The 16,157-nt window shown below is 36.5% G+C and overlaps 1 protein-coding gene across 1 annotated transcript in view; it reads right to left on the bottom strand.

The window, feature by feature from the left end:
• Positions 1–15,101, bottom strand: part of LOC143234160 (maternal embryonic leucine zipper kinase-like) — a 67,301-nt gene extending 52,200 nt beyond the window's left edge. The window contains exons 1-3 of the mRNA XM_076471285.1: positions 14,995–15,101; positions 11,420–11,497; positions 10,662–10,747 (exon numbers count right to left, since the gene is read on the bottom strand). Coding sequence (XP_076327400.1) covers positions 10,662–10,747; positions 11,420–11,489 — 156 coding nt within the window. The 5' untranslated portion in view covers positions 11,490–11,497; positions 14,995–15,101. The remainder of the gene's footprint in view (positions 1–10,661; positions 10,748–11,419; positions 11,498–14,994) is intronic.
• Between the last annotated feature and the right edge of the window lie 1,056 nt (positions 15,102–16,157).

The raw sequence follows: 16,157 nt of genomic DNA, 5'->3' as shown, positions 1-16,157 counted from the left end.
GTACATTTCACTTCCATGAAATTTTTCTCTCTTAAATAACTAATAGTTTCAAATATTTGACAAAGCTACACCAAGGCTTCCTGCATGAGATATCCCTAATTTTGAACAGATAGAGAAGACAGCTAAAATGCTACACTAATTGAATAATGGGATTTAACTGTTACTCTTATAATACAATGGAAAGAGTCCCATGGGCTTTCTGATCCATAGTTCTGAATACTAAACACTAGGCCATACTAAGCCCATCTTGTGATGAAATAGCATAGATGAATCAGAAAAATATGGAAGTTAATACATAAATACTAATGTTATGATTCATATAAAAACTAAGAATATAAAAGTTTCTGGCTTTCAGAAAACATTAATATACTAATGCAAGTTTTAAAAACTTACCAACTTAGTTGATTTAAAAATATTTCAATTACTTCAGCTGATCTGTTGTTTCTCATACCATAAGGTAAGTGTCACCATGAATTGGGCTTAAATAACATATGGTTACTTTAAAAGTAAATAAATTATCAAACAAACCCTTGGTTTCCTTAAATCTTAATATCTCTGAGAGCAAGATAACAGTTAGTTATCACAATAGTTTAAAATATTTTAGCACACAATTTATATATGACAATTACTATTCAGACGAAATTTGTTAAAATGCACTTTGTAATGACTATTTCAATGAACAATAAGATAAAAATTTCATATTTTGTTGGTTGGTGTTTTGTGACACAAAGCAATTAGGCTATCTGTGCCAAACATCTGGTAAAAATGAAAAATTACAGTAAAATTAGTAAAATTCATAAAAGGAAATTAAGGTAAAACATAACAAAGTTTAAAAAAACAAATAGCATTAAGACCAATTTCTGCATCTAGCCTACAGCAGTTAGAGGAAAACTATACTAATACAAGTTTTAAAGGATTTTCTTCAGGATAACTGTAATTATCATAACTTGCCAGGAAGACTAACAGGTAAGTTAAAAAGTCACAGTTAGTCACCTGAAGTTGGTCTATCCAGTCCTGTTTCTGAGTTATTTGATGTTATGGCCATTTTCATAAAGTGATGAAAGTTTCATAAGACTTGTTGCAAAATTTTACTCATAACTCTCCAGGATGACTAACAGGTAGTTCAAACAGCAGCGTTAGTCACCTGAAGTTGGTCTTTCCAGTCCTAGTTTCGAGTTATTTGATATTACTGCCAGTTTCTAATTTCAAATCAAACTAGATGCACTTGGATTCTTAGAAGGGGATCACATTAGAAAAGATTTAATGTATAAATTAAAAACTTAAATAACATTAAAAAGATTAATGGCTTTTAAAAAACTAAAAACATTTCCAAGGTGAACAGTGTCACCATCACCAATAACACCATCTAACATTACGGATAAACCTTGGGACAGAACATGTTTAAAATGCTGCCGTCATTAAGAGTCATAACAATGGCAAGACAGTAAAATGTGGCTTATTGTGCCCTGAGTGTTACAGAGACAACACATTGGTGCATCGGACCCAGATAAATGAAAACGAGTTAAAATAAGAGCACGATGTCTTTAGCATAGAACATCGAACTGCTCCCCAGGTAGTGGAAGAGAGGACACAAAGGATATTTGGTGCTCTTGTACATTTGACCCAAAGCTGCTTGATGTGTGGTATAAAGGTTTACTTACAGTCAAAGATCAGCCCCAAGAATACCCCATTAGTAGCAAAAGTATGTACAAATAGTTTTAGAGAGAGAGAAGTTAAAGCCATTTGCTGTGGTCCACTTCAGTAAACAACCGAGGACAGTCTGTAGCTGCCACTCAATATACTTCATGTTCTATGACTGACATGAGAACAGTGAAAGTTGTTGACACATAGCCTGTTTACAACAGTAAAAGGGAGTTGTTCAGTGATAGCATTAATCTTTATACTGAAAAGTGTAACACTCAAACCACAGACCTGAGGGACTCCAAAAAAAGAACAGGAAAGTGTCAAACCCACACAAACTTGGAATTGCTTGTCCACTAAAAAATTGTTTAATTAATTGATTGATTTAGTGTTTTATGGTACAAAGCAGCTAGGAAATGTCCAGTAAAAAGGTAAAAATAAATTAAATGTAGTAAAATACATAAAAGGGAATGAAGGTAAAACAAAACTTCATTGAAAAACAGAAAAAGTATAAAACCAATGTTGACACCTAGTCTACAATGTTAAGAGAGAAAGCAGAGTAAGAGAAGTTGTAAAGGACTTTCTCTAGCAAAATGATAATGATCATAACCCACCAGGAAGACTAACAGGTAAGTACAAGAACCACCGTCAGTCACCTGAAGTTGGCCTTTCCAGTCCTGGTTCCGGGTTATGTTGTCATAACAGCCATTATCAAAAGATAAAATAAGAAAAGTGTTAAAAGACACAAAGCAAAATCGTAATAAAAATTAGCCAAATGTCCTGTAAAAAGGTAAAAGTAAAGTAAATGTAGTAAAATTTGTAAAAGGAAACAAAGGTATAAACAAAACAGCAATGAAAACATAAAATGGCATAAAACCAATGTTGACATCCAGTCTACAAAGTTTTAAAGGACTTCCTGCAGCAGAATGGTAATGATCATAACCTGCCAGGAAGACTAACAGGTAAGTACAAGAACCACCATCAGTCACCTGAAGTTGGTCTTTCCACTCCTGGTTCCGGGTTATGTGTCATTATGGCCAGTACTAAAACGTAAAGTAATAAAAGTGTTAAATGACATGCAGCAAAAGTGTAATAACAACTTGCCAGGATGACTAATGAATAGTTCAAACAGCAGCGTTAGTCACCTGAAGTTGGTCTTTCCACTCCTGGTGTCGAGTTATTTAATATTCTGGTCATTTTATGATGTCAAATTGAACTAGAGAGATTGAGACTGAAAAGTGAACCACAATTAAAAAAGTGTAATGAATAAATATCAAACACTTAAATGAGGTTAAAAAGATTAATGGCCATTAAGAAACTAAAAACTTTATCAAGGTGGACAGTGTCACCATCACCAATAACACTGTCCAATGTTACAGACAAACCCTGGGACAGAACATGTTTAAAATACTGTTGTCGTTGAGAGTCGTAACGATGGCAAGAAAGTAAAATGTGGCTTACAGTGATTTGAGTGATACACAAACTACACACTGGTGCATCAGTTCCAGATAAAAGAAAATGATGAGTTAAAAAACTGTGACCAATGCATAGTCTAGTTAGAACAACTTCCTCCTTCCGAACCTTACAGAAGCTGGACGGCCAAAGCCCAATATAGGGTTTTATTTGAAAAAGCTTGTTGTGACGTTGCTCACTCCAAGTGGACTGCCAGCTGGCATGGAGCCGAGCCTTGAATACAGGACCATAGTCCATGTACGGAATAGGTACAGTGGTGATAGTGCCAGAGCAGATAGATTTAGCTGCCATGTCTGCAAGCTCATTCCCACAAATACCAATGTGGCCTGGTATCCAGAGAAACTGGATAGAAGTACATGTTCATGAGATATGGGCCAGTTGGTTTTGAATATCAGTGAGAACAGGGTGTGAGCTAACGTGAAGTGATTCCAAGGCCAGCAAGGAACTAAGGGAGTCAGTATAAATAGTGCAGTCAGAGTACTGCTCAGCTTCAATATGTTCCAGGGCAAGAAATATGGTGTACAGTTCAGCAGTGAACACAGAAACTGTAGAGGGGATTCTGTGCGCAACCACTGAACCGCAACAAACCATGGCAGAGCCCACAGAGTCACCTGATTTTGAAGCATCCGTATAAATTGGAATAGAAAGGTTGTTCGAAAAATGTTCAGTAAATAAAAGACAGGACTTCTAATCGGGAGTATCTGCCTTTTTCAGATGACTTAAAGAAAGGCCACATTTGGGGGCTGTAATAAGCCATGAGGGAATGGGCTGACCAGTGGATTCTGCAATGTTTTCCAAGGGTAGACCCAATTCATCCAATTGTGCCTGGATGCGAAGGCCAAAAGGAGCAATGGCAGATCATCTGTTTTGAAAAAGTAAGGCCCACTGAGGAAGGAAAACATCCCCAAGTGGGATGCTTTGGTAAGGAGCAAAGTTTCGAAGAATACAGTAAAGACAGTTTCAAATGGCGAAGGTGCAGAGAAGGTTCGTGAGATTCCACATATAATCTCTGAACTGGGGAGGTGCGAAAAGCCCCAGTCCAGAGTCGAAGTCCTTGATGATGAATGGGGTCCAGCATCTTTAAGGCCAAGTGTCTAGCAGAACCATAGACCATTGATTCATAGTTGAGTTTTGAACGAATAAGAGCACGACATATCTAACATAAAACATCGATCCGTTCTCCAACTGGCAGTAGAGAGGACATGGAGAATGTTCAGTGCTCTTGTGCATTTGACCTGTAGCTGCTTTAAGTGTGGTATAAAGGTCAGCTTATGGTCAAAGATAAGCCCCAAGAACTTGGTCTCAGGGACCACTGGCAGCAAAACTTCACCTATACTGAGTTCAGGATCAGGGTGGATAACCCGTTGGTGGCAAAAGTGCATACAAATGGTTTTAGAGAGAGAAAAATTAAAGCCGTTTGCTGTAGTCCACTTCAGTACACAATTGAGGGCAGTTTGTAGTTGCCGCTCAATATATCTCATGTTCGACGACTGACACAAGATGTGAAAGTCGTCAACATAGAGCCCGTTTGCAACAGTGAGAGGGAATTGTTCAGTGATAGGATTTATCTTTATACTGAAAAGTGTGACACTCAAAACACAGCCTCGAGGGACCCCAAGTTCCTGTACAAAAGAACAGGAAAGTGTCGAACCCACACGAACTTGGAATCTCCTGTCCATTAAAAATTTTTTAATAAACATAGGTAAATAGCCACATAACCCATATATATGGAGGTCTCTCAAATGCCAACATCTTGTTTCAATATTCTTTTTACATTGAGAAAGCTTATGACACAACATGGAGGTATGGCATTTTAGGTGGTCCGTGGTGGAATGCTGTCATCGGTACCCACACTGGGTGGGCGGGAGGAGGTTGTTTGATTCGAGGAACCAAACAAGACGAGCATTAACCATCCTCTGAAAGGTCTTACAGAAACAGCTCGTCAAAGCAACTGGACGGAGTGCGAAAAAATCTTGGGATCTTTCCCAGGTTAAGAGAAAGGTAAGATAATAGCCTGGCACCAGGCATAAGGAAAAACATTCTCCTGCCAGATCCGGTTAAAAACAATTAGAAGAATATCAAGAGAAGCAGAAGAGAGATAGCACAGCATGTCATAATGTACATCATCAGGTCCAACAGATGTACTGCCAGATCGATGAAGGGCCATTTTCAGTTCCACCAGTGTAAAGGGACAATTATAGTTAAAATGACAGTTCGAAAGGAAAGAGGTGAACGCTATGCCCGAGCCTTGATGGCCAAGAAGGTGGAGGAACAAGCAGAAGTGCCAGATACCCGGCAAAAGCTTTCACCCAGAGTATTGGCGATGCTCCAGACATCAGCTACCTCTTGGCCATCAGAAAGTAAGATGGAGAGGGGGACAGAATTGTAGTGCCCACTGACCTTTCGAATCTTGTCCCATATGACCTTGGAACTGGTGGTAGAAGATATGCTAGTTGTGAACTTAATCCAAGATTCCTTCTGGCTTTGACGTCTTACCCACCTAGCATATGCATGGGCCCGTTGGAAAGTGATGCGGTTCAAAAGTGTGGGATATCTACGGAAAGTATCCCAGGCCTGTTTTTGAACCTTCCGCGCCAAGCAGAATTCCACCATGAATGAGGATATCATGGAAAACGTGTTGAGGTTTTTGGAATACACTGAGCAGCTGCTTGTATAATACAGTCAGTTACTCCTGCCACAAAGTCGTCTATTGATGGCTGATTCACGATGGCAGGATCAAGTTCTGCGAGAGCAGTGAAAGTGGACCAGCCTGCCCAATCCAGCTTCCACCGAGGCACACGAGGAGGGTGGCATCGACCACAGCCAGTCTCTCTCAAAAGTATAGGAAAATGATCACTGCCTAGTGGATTATTGTCAACCCTCCATGAAAAATGGGAAAATAATGAAGGGGAACAAACTGAGAGATCAAGAGCAGTAAAGGACTAGGTGCATGAAAATAAGTGGAAGAACCAGTATTGAAAAGAGAAAGATTGTGATCAAAGAGCATACATTCTACAGAGCAACCCCTCCTATCAATAACATCCCTAGATGTCCCCAGGGGATGATGTCCATTAAAGCCCCCCAGAATTAGAAATGGAGACGGTAACTGTTCAACAAGAGCATCAAGGTCTGATTGATCATGTCTCTCCAGAGAACAGGTAGAGAGAACAAACAGTGATGGTATGACCCAAGGAAACACGAATGTCTACGGCCTCCAAGGGTGTTTTGAGTGAAAAAAGACAGGGTGGGCACATGCTGATCAACCAATAGTGCCACCCCTCCATGTACTCGTCCATCACACAGCCTGTCATTTCTGTACAGAGAAAACTGCTGAATGGTGACTGTATCAGCAGGTTTTAGAAATGTTTCTTGTAAGGAAAGACATACAGGATGGTAGGAAGCAATCAGTGTTTTGATGTCATCCAGATTAGAACGTAAACCTCGACAGTTCCATTGTATCAAGGTGGCCATTTTTAATGACAGGTCAGTGAAGTGGCTGGAGAACCCTTCTGTTTATGACCACGTCTTTTTTCCTTACTGTTTAATAAAAATGGCAAATGGTCACATAACCCATGTATATGAAGGTCTCACAAAATGCCTTCTCAATGTCAAAGAATATTGATACAAGATGTCATCTGAGAAAGGCTTCTCTGAATGACGTTTCAAGTCGAATCAGGTGGTCCCTGGTGGAGCACAGTCTTTGGAACCCACACTGGGTGGTGAAAGGAGGTTGTTTGATTCAAGGAACCAAACAAGATGAACATTAACCATCCTCTCTGAGAACTTACAGAAACAGCTCATCAAAGCAATTGGACAGTAGTTTAAAGGAATCTTGGGATCCTTCCCAGGCTTAGAGAAAGGTGGGACAATAGCCTGGTGCCAGGCATCGGGAAAAACATTCTCCTGCCAGATCCAGGTTAAAACAATCAGAAGAATAGCAGAGAAGCAGGACATAGATGGTGTAGCATTTCATAGTGTACATCATCAAGGTCTGACCAATGTACTGCCAGACCGATGAAAGGCCAGTTTGAGTTCCAACAGTGAAAAGGGACCAATATAGTCATAGAGACAATCAGCTTGAAAGGAAAGAGGTGATCCCTCTGTTCGAGTCTTTATGGCTAAGAAGGTGGAAGAAGAAGCAGAAGTGCTAGATACCTGGCAAAAGCTTTTACCTAGAGTATCAGCAATGCTCTGGGTTTCAGCTACTTCCTGACCATCAGAGAGTAAGATCAAGAGGAGAACAGAATTATATTTCCCACTGACCTTTTGAATCTTGTCCCATATGACTTTGGAACTGGTGGTAGAATATACGCTAGTTGTGAACTTAATCCAAGATTCCTTCTGGCTTTGACATCTTACCCACCAAGCATGTGCATGAGCCTGATGGAAAGCAATGGGGTGCAAGAGTATGAGATCCCTACAAAAACTATCCCAGGCCTGTTTTTGAGCCTTCCATGCCATGAGGCAGACAGTATTCCACCACGGATGAGGAAATCCTGGAAAGCATGTAAAATTTTTAGGAATACATTGAGCAGCTGCTTGTATAATAAAATTAATTACTGCTGCCACACAGTCATCTATTGATGACTTACAGATGATGGCAGGATCAAGTTCTACAAGAACAGTGAAAGAGGGCTAGTTTGCTTGATCCAGCTTCCAATAGGGCATGCAGGTCAGGTGGCATCAACCATGGCCAGTCTCTCTCAGAATTATAGGAAAATGATCACTACCTTGTGGATTATTGTCAACCCTCCATAAAAGTGTGAGAATAGTAAAGGGGAGCAAACTGAGGGAACAATAGCAGTAAAGAACAGACTGGGTATATGAAAATATGTTTAAGAAGCACTACTGAAAAGAGAAAGGTTGTGATCAGAGAGCATACATTCTATGTATTTTTATTGATGTGCAGGCAAATTGGGTGGAGTTCTTCTGTTTATGACCACATCTTTTTTCTTTACAATCTTTATTTGAGGGAGGTCTATTGACCTCCATGGATCCTGCACTGGATTAATTTGGCAGGTCTTTGCTGTTGGAAGAAGATTCCAGCACCTGTGGACATGAACGAATGGTCATTCTGCATCTTCAGGTGGGAGATGAAGATGTACCCAAAGAAGTGCCTGTACCTGGTACCAAAGGAAGTGGATCTTGGGATTTGCTGAAATGTATGTTAGAGACAGAGATGGGTGTTGAAGTTGATTCATCAATTTTTATAACAATGGAGGTCAAAAGACTTTCCATTTGGTTTGAGAATGATTCTTTTGGAGGCACAGAGAGATCTGGTTGCACTCCCACTGTAGTAGTGGAATGAAGTGCAGCAGCATATGTCCGAGATGAAGTGATGGACAGCAACTTTCAAGCCTCAGGGTAAGTAATGTTTTGAATCATTTCAAACACTGCACCTATTTTTCTTCCAACCATTTAGGGCAAGAATGAAAGTAGAACGACCGAGAGCCCTTGCAATTGATGCAATGAGGGTCCATTTCACACTCATAGGCATTGTGGTCCTTGCCACCACAACAAGCACAGTTCAATGAACCATGACATAACATCTTCAAATGACCTAAATAATGACAATGGAAACATCTGTGAAGGTTTGGAATGTATGGCCATACCCTGCAATTAAGATAACCTGTGTTCATGGTAGCAGGTGGATGTGGTGATGTAAATGTCAGAACGAGGACATTGGTCAGCATCATAATTCCATCTTTGAGTGGAAATATGCCTCGCTGAAGAAATTCCTTGGGTGGAAAAACCAGCAATAATCTCTGACTCAGGGATGTTCTTCAGATGCCTCTCAAAAATAACTCATGTTGAATTCAATGTAGCATAAGGTGTAACCTCAATAAATATATCCCCAATAGCCTTTGAATGCAAGAGAAGTTCACTGCATTGAGATGTGGATGTTTCCACCAATATGTAACTAGAGCAAAGCTTCTTTACTGACTTTAGAGAGCCAGCAAGTCCCTCTAGTTCCTTATGAATGAAAAAGGAAGACATTTACCCTAAAGGTTTGTCTAGAAGAGAATGTAGTATAAAAAATGAGGTACAACAGGTGTTACAGACATGGTCATTTACCTATGGACTGTTTTTTCACTATTTTATTAAAGTTTCTGTTTGGAGGATCCATAATAAAAAAAAAAAAAGGAATTTTGGTGCCCACTGACCCCACCTACCATGGAACCCTATGAGGGGAACACTACAATGCCAAACAAGGATAATGCAGCAGTGCCAGGGTTTCTTGAACACCATACCCAAACACTAGCATCAGATACAATGTCTACAACACCTGTTGAGAACATCCAACATTGGTACTTGGATGACCCTAGCCCAAGTGGACCAGATATTGACCCAAGGGGGACTATCCCAAGGTTCCCTGTCTACAGGAATTGAAGGCCAAAGTGGTGTGTTAGGGTTGGACCCTTTAACCACTAGGATCCTCTCCTCAACTTCATGGGTCACCTTGCACAGCAAACATGTGGGTAGATGTTTTGATACCAGAGGAAAAAAACTGAAAGAACAGAACCTTCCCTGGGAAGCCCCTTCACCACTTACAGGAATCCACATTGAGGGGTCATATTTTGTTATTTTCCAAAACATGTCACTGTTCAGTCAATGTTAGTGTCTTTGAATGTTAAGAATTTTACTGAAACACAATGATCTTTGTTTTGATAAGCATAAAACAAGAAAATTGTGTTTTTTTCATGTTAGTTTATTCAATTGAAAAGCTGTGTTCATATTTAGAACAAAGAAAGATGAATAAAAACAAAACTACAGTACATAGTTTTTAGTGTTAATCTTTTTCTAAATCATGTTTTAATCCCACTCCAGATCTCATTAGTATTGATACTTTGACAACTATTGTAGTCTACTTAGTTGCACACTAAGAATATGCCAATTTTATCCCAAAGTACTTTAAGTTATTGAATAATTTTGCATACTTAGATATAAAATAGTTTTATAGTACAAGACATTGGAATTTTGGGAAAAATTAGTGAAAATATAATTGAATTTACAATTATAGCAATATTTTTATTAAACTAATTTAAAAGAAAACACCCATACAAGTGAAAGAACCAGATGAATTGCACATCATTATTAAAAATAAAATCAAAGTGAAAAAATAACTACAGTGGAACCCCTCTAAGATACTATTGACCCTGTAGTATGTCAGGGTGTTATATACTACAAAATCCCTTTGTTTGTTTACATAATCCCTAATTATGGTACAGTGGAACCCCTCTAATCAGGCCAGTTTGTCTCAGTCCCAAGGTGGCTGCTTTAGAGGGGTTCTATTGTATAAACATTTGCACACTCCAACAACATTGTAAAAGCGTAAAACATTTCAATAAGTAGAATATTAAACATATTTTGTTCAAATAATCTAGTCTGTCTCATAGTTTAAGAGTTAACAGTGGTCCCTAGGTATTTTGATCTTTGTATGTTCTTAAATCTTTCACATCAAGATTGAACTATTCTACATGTAATCACTAAATATAAATGTGACAACACTTGAGAAAATCAATAAAATTTCAAAGTCAGATTCTTACTCCCAATAGCCTTTTGTCCATTATCTTTATGGCAACTTTATCTCCTGTCAACACATGTGTTCCAAGTTTGACTTTGGCAAATCCTCCTGAAACATTATAAAACAGAATGTTTAACAAATCATAAACTATATATTTGATACTCTTATATCCTAAAAAATAATTTTTAGTTGCATATAAAATTATAATTACTTTAGATGTTTCTTCAAGATTATGCTAGAAAATAGTTTTGTAATGAGACCATTACATTTTATGCTGTAATAAGCTAAGGGAAAGGTGATCAGGCTCTGATGATTTCTCACACTAACGTTAATATTCTTATAGAGTCTTAGATTAATATTTGTTGACAAAATTATTAGATAATTCCACTTTTGAAACTTTGCATCACAGAACCTTTTTAACTGTTTCACTTTTAGAAAAACTAATTAAAAATTCTAATTTCAGAAATGGAATATAATTCTAGGACCTGAAGATATTAATATTTAATGGTCTGAGTTAAAAATGTAAACATAACATGAATACATTTGTCACATGAAGCAACAACTGAGACTTAGAAACAGTTTACAATGATGAACAAAACTTAGATTTTGTTTTCAGCAAAAGCTACATGAAAATTTTTTTTTTTAAATAATGAAATAGTTATGACCTTATGTCAGTACACATGAATGAGTTAACAGATGTTATGCATCTATTGAAGAATAAATAGTATTTCAAACAATTTAAAAATTCAATTTCCAAAACTGTATGGATCCAATGCATACCTGTTCCTATGGTTTCATGGAGTGTGTACTGCCCTTCAAGGACTGCATAAGAGCTGGACTTAGATGGCATACTTGTTTCTTAAAAAATTAAAATGTCATCTTAATGTAAAAAAACCACTTTCATACTAAAGTTTATTCTAAAGTTTGCTTAGAATTTTCTTGAGCAATAGCAAAACAATCACATTAAACATTTTCAATTGTTAAAAAAAGGCAAATCACAATCTCATTCAATATGAAATAATTTTAAAATATGATAATAATTTAACATAAAAAATGTCATCACACTTGGAATACACAAAAACTTTTGCAAATCAGAATTTCTTTCATCTCCATTCAGAAACTGTGGAAGCAAAAGAGCACATTTATATTAAATCAGAAATTTAGTCTAAACATATGACAAGCTCAATCTGTTTTACAAATAAAATACAATTGGTATGCCAAAAAAGTTCCTCACAGCAGTAAAGTTGCAAATTAATATGAAGTAACTCCTTTGATTCTCAACAGAAACAAGAACTATAGCTCAAAGTTTAAAATCTGATAGTATTTATTCAAAAGTATTCAGAAAATATACTTAAATTTATCATACCTAGCATAGCAGCTCCCCCCATTTCATTCATTTTGAAGCCATTTACTAACTCCTCGTTATCACATGAACCAACACAACTCACTGACAAGTAGTACACCAAATGACAGATTAGGCCACATTTATTAAGTGTCTTAAAATTTCAAAAGATTAACTTCACAGACCAGTCAAGATATATGGAATTTTTATGGTGAAGTATTCAAAGTATGGTTATTTAATCTCTTATTAATGATATTTATACAACTGTTTCTGAATATAGGTATAAAGAACAGATATAAATCTCTTAACTAAATACGAGCATACAGGCGGAAGGCTAATTAGGAGCTTCACTGTTTTATGATTTTTTTTTATTTACTTCTGCATGAGAAATACCAATGTTTTACTACTCAAAATATGGGAGTGAGGAATCAATGTTTATGTTGAAGTACACCACAGATCAGTCAAAGCATGCAGGTAACAAATCTTCCTTAAATATATTAAAGCAGAGAAGAGAGAAGCAGCAAACACACAAATACAAAGAATTGAATGTATACATTGTCAAAGAAAAGTTACACAATTAAGTGATCTAAATATATTACAAATAGAACAATTAACATAATGAAATTCAAAATCTTGAGTGAATTACAAAGTATAATGCTATTTTTGGTACAATGTAAAATACTAATGAACAGTCGCTTCAATGAACCATTAAATTCTAACTATTAGTTAATATTAGGCTTTCTTGATAAAGAAACCCACTTGAAACAAAAATGTATTTCAGAACAGTTAGAATGGGTATTGACACCTTTAATGATAAGTGGAGAACAACATTTTGACCTTCCTAAAAAACCTTCAGGTTAATAAAGTTTGCAACTGAACAATGCTGGGCACGTCTTAGAGACTAGAGTATAAACAAGTACAGGATTGTTGGTTGGTATTGCAGTTGGATATGAGGTTATTAATTAGTATAGATATAAAGGTGTTCCCTTACGTTGGTTTAGTTTTAGTTGTTGTACAAGTAGGGCTTCTTTGATTTTGCATTTGTTTCCCTACTTAACATATGTGTGTCTCCTATGGTAATGTGTTTATTACATATGTAGTGTTCAAAAACGTGCAAAGGTGTTTTTTGTGTTCTTTGAATCTAGTTTCGATTTTTTTGCTTGTTTCCACAATATAGAAGTCATGGCAGTTGTTGCATTGTATTTTATAAATCATGTGTGTAGATTTTGTGTAAAAACATGTCCCACATCATTTACACATGTAGGAAGTTGTGGGCTTGAGCACCCACATCTCGCTGTCCTAACTTCTATTTCTAATTTTATATAACTATTTGTACTCTATTTCTTATATAAGACAGGTGAATGGAGGTTAAGACTGATAGACAGCATATCCCCACTGCAATGTGGGTCCTACTTCATCAGTCACCTCCAAAACCTATGGTACATTCCATAATTCCACATTGTAACTTGTATCCTGGGATCTTTTCACTCAATGGAGCAATTTTTGTTTCACTTATTTTTGAGGTATAAGATACCAATACACACCGTTGGTTTCTATTATTATAAATATTCCATTTCTGCTTTTAATATTGCATCATTAATGAAAAAAAAAGGTATAAATTGGATAAGTGTCAAAGTTTCCCCATTGAAGCCAACACAGTTCCCCTGGAAGTATATAAACAAGCTTTTGATAGATATAAATACCAAAGGTCCCAAAATAGGACACTGATAAACTTAAAAAAATTATAATGGTTATTCTAATCAAATAATGTATACTTTATACCACACTCTTCTTACTACATAATTAAATTTTTATTCACTTCTGAAACCCTTCCAACTAATACTACAAAAACTAATACAATAATTACTTTTCATACAGAATGATACAAAAATACAAAAATGATTAACATCAACAGAGAATACCTTTAAAAATTGCATAAATCTCAGAAACAATAAGTTAGTAAGAAAATAAACACTTTATTAACATTGTAAAACTTCTAAGTATCAAACATTATTGTATTTTCAGTACAAATATTTAACAGTAAATGTCAAACTCTTTGTTAGACCTCAGGCATGAAGCAAGAACATCATAATTTATGGTTTAACTCCTGGTACTAAACTAACAAAACACAAATCATAAAACTATAGAAAAATGGCCCTGTAAATATTACAGGCAATATATGTTAAACTTAGAGGGCATATTTATCTCACAAATTGTATTTGGTGAATCTAAGGTTAACTGATTATTTATGAGACACTATTACCAGCACTACACAGTTAAAGTACTTTGTTTGAAATTTGAAGTCATCAGGTTAACAAACCATTCCACGATATTAAATGGGTGATATAATGAAAAATTTTGTCACTGGACTTTGCACAATTTGCCTTTCATAAGCTTGGAATTTATGAATCAAGCATATCAAATTACAATTATTATGAAGTATGAAATTAATTTTCTTTCACACTTCACTGCTCGTCAAATCAGCAAAGCACTGTATTACTATTAATATCACGTACTAACGTTATTCATTTACTCAAATTATTGTCAATATAGTATCATTATCATTGGGATTCAAACCAATCTTTCTCAACACCTCTCAAGTCTCACTTTTACTTGGTTATTACTAGCTTTTTATCACATTGTTACAACTTCGTCAGCGTTATATTACTAATAACTTACAATATATACATTTACAACTTAAAATTATAATTAAATCTAAGTTTGGGTACAAGAGGCCTAGATATACATAACAAGTTTGTGTGTCACTTCAGTTTCCAGATAACTAAATTTGGCTCGAAATCGAATAAGACACCCAATTTCATTCAGTTTTGAATCAGATTCTGAGTCATAATCTATTTTTTCTTCAAAGCTTAAGTACCAAATATGTCCGCATAATGAAGATATTCTAGTAAGCGCAGACTGATAATATATTATTGTGGTGATACATAAAAAAATCTAATTAACAAGAATCAAATTATTAACGCTAACTACAAATTTCAATGACTACACTTACAAATTATATCCCAGCTCAAGCATGCCGCCTTATCTTCACAACTTTCAGCTTTGAATCAGTTTGACCAATGACAATCAGCTAGCGTTTGTGACGACTCCACATAGACTATATTTTAAAGACGCATAAAAACAAATAAATAAATGCGTTTCTTTTGAAAAAACCTATTTGTATAAACTATATGACTTGAAAACAGTTAATAATTACTAATTTTTTCATTTTCAAACTGTGATACATGCACGTACACACACAAAATGTCAATTTTTTTGTGACAAAGTTACTTTTAAAATTTGGGTGTGTTTCAGAAGTTTTCACATAAAGCTAATCAAATACGTTTCTACGCATATCCGACCATAATTTTGAAATGATAGACAAAAGTTTGTTTATTTGATTTCTGAATTTTGTGCAAAGCTACACGAGAACTATTTGCGCTAGCCTTCCCTAAGTGTAAGACAACAAAGAAGCCAGCTAGTCACCACCACCCATCGCCGACTCTTGGACTACTCAGGATACGACTGGGATTCTCAGCATGAGAAGAGCACAACAATAACATAACCATGCTGGGTCAATAGATAAAAGCGAATGCAGTTAATCAATAATATACCAATGCTAACTTTTTGTTAAATTCATGTTGTTTGAAAAAGTAATGTGTTTTGATTGAAATTAGATACCAAACTGAATGGGAATCGAAAATTAGATGGCTCCTTCTCATCACCTTTCTCATGTCTTACTGAATCACTATGTCAAGTTTGGTGCTCATTTATCAATAAATGTGGAAACGTTTAATGAACAGATGCACACATCGAATGACGTTTATTTAAATAGAAGATGAAGGTTCTAACTCACCCCGGCCCGGCAAGTTCAAGCGTGTTAATGCATGCGACTCGTCATCTGAGGGTCGCGGGCTCGCATCCCGGTCGCGCCAAACATGCTCGCCCTTTCAGCCGTGGGGGCATTATAATGTGACGGTCAATCCCACTATTCGTTAGTAAAAGAGTAACTCAAGAGTTGGCGGTGGGTGGTGATGACTAGCTGCCTTCCCTCTGGTCTTACACTGCTAAATTAGGGACGGCTAGCACAGACAGCCCTCGAGTAGCTTTGTGCGAAATTCAAAAACAAACAAATAAACAAACTAACTCACCCCTTCATGACTTTCCTCAAGCCAT

The sequence above is a fragment of the Tachypleus tridentatus genome, chromosome 12, assembly GCF_004210375.1.
Source record: "Tachypleus tridentatus isolate NWPU-2018 chromosome 12, ASM421037v1, whole genome shotgun sequence".
NCBI classification, from domain to species: domain Eukaryota; kingdom Metazoa; phylum Arthropoda; class Merostomata; order Xiphosura; family Limulidae; genus Tachypleus; species Tachypleus tridentatus.
Note: the sequence above shows the minus strand (reverse complement) of the source record. Positions and strands in the feature narration are given on the sequence as shown.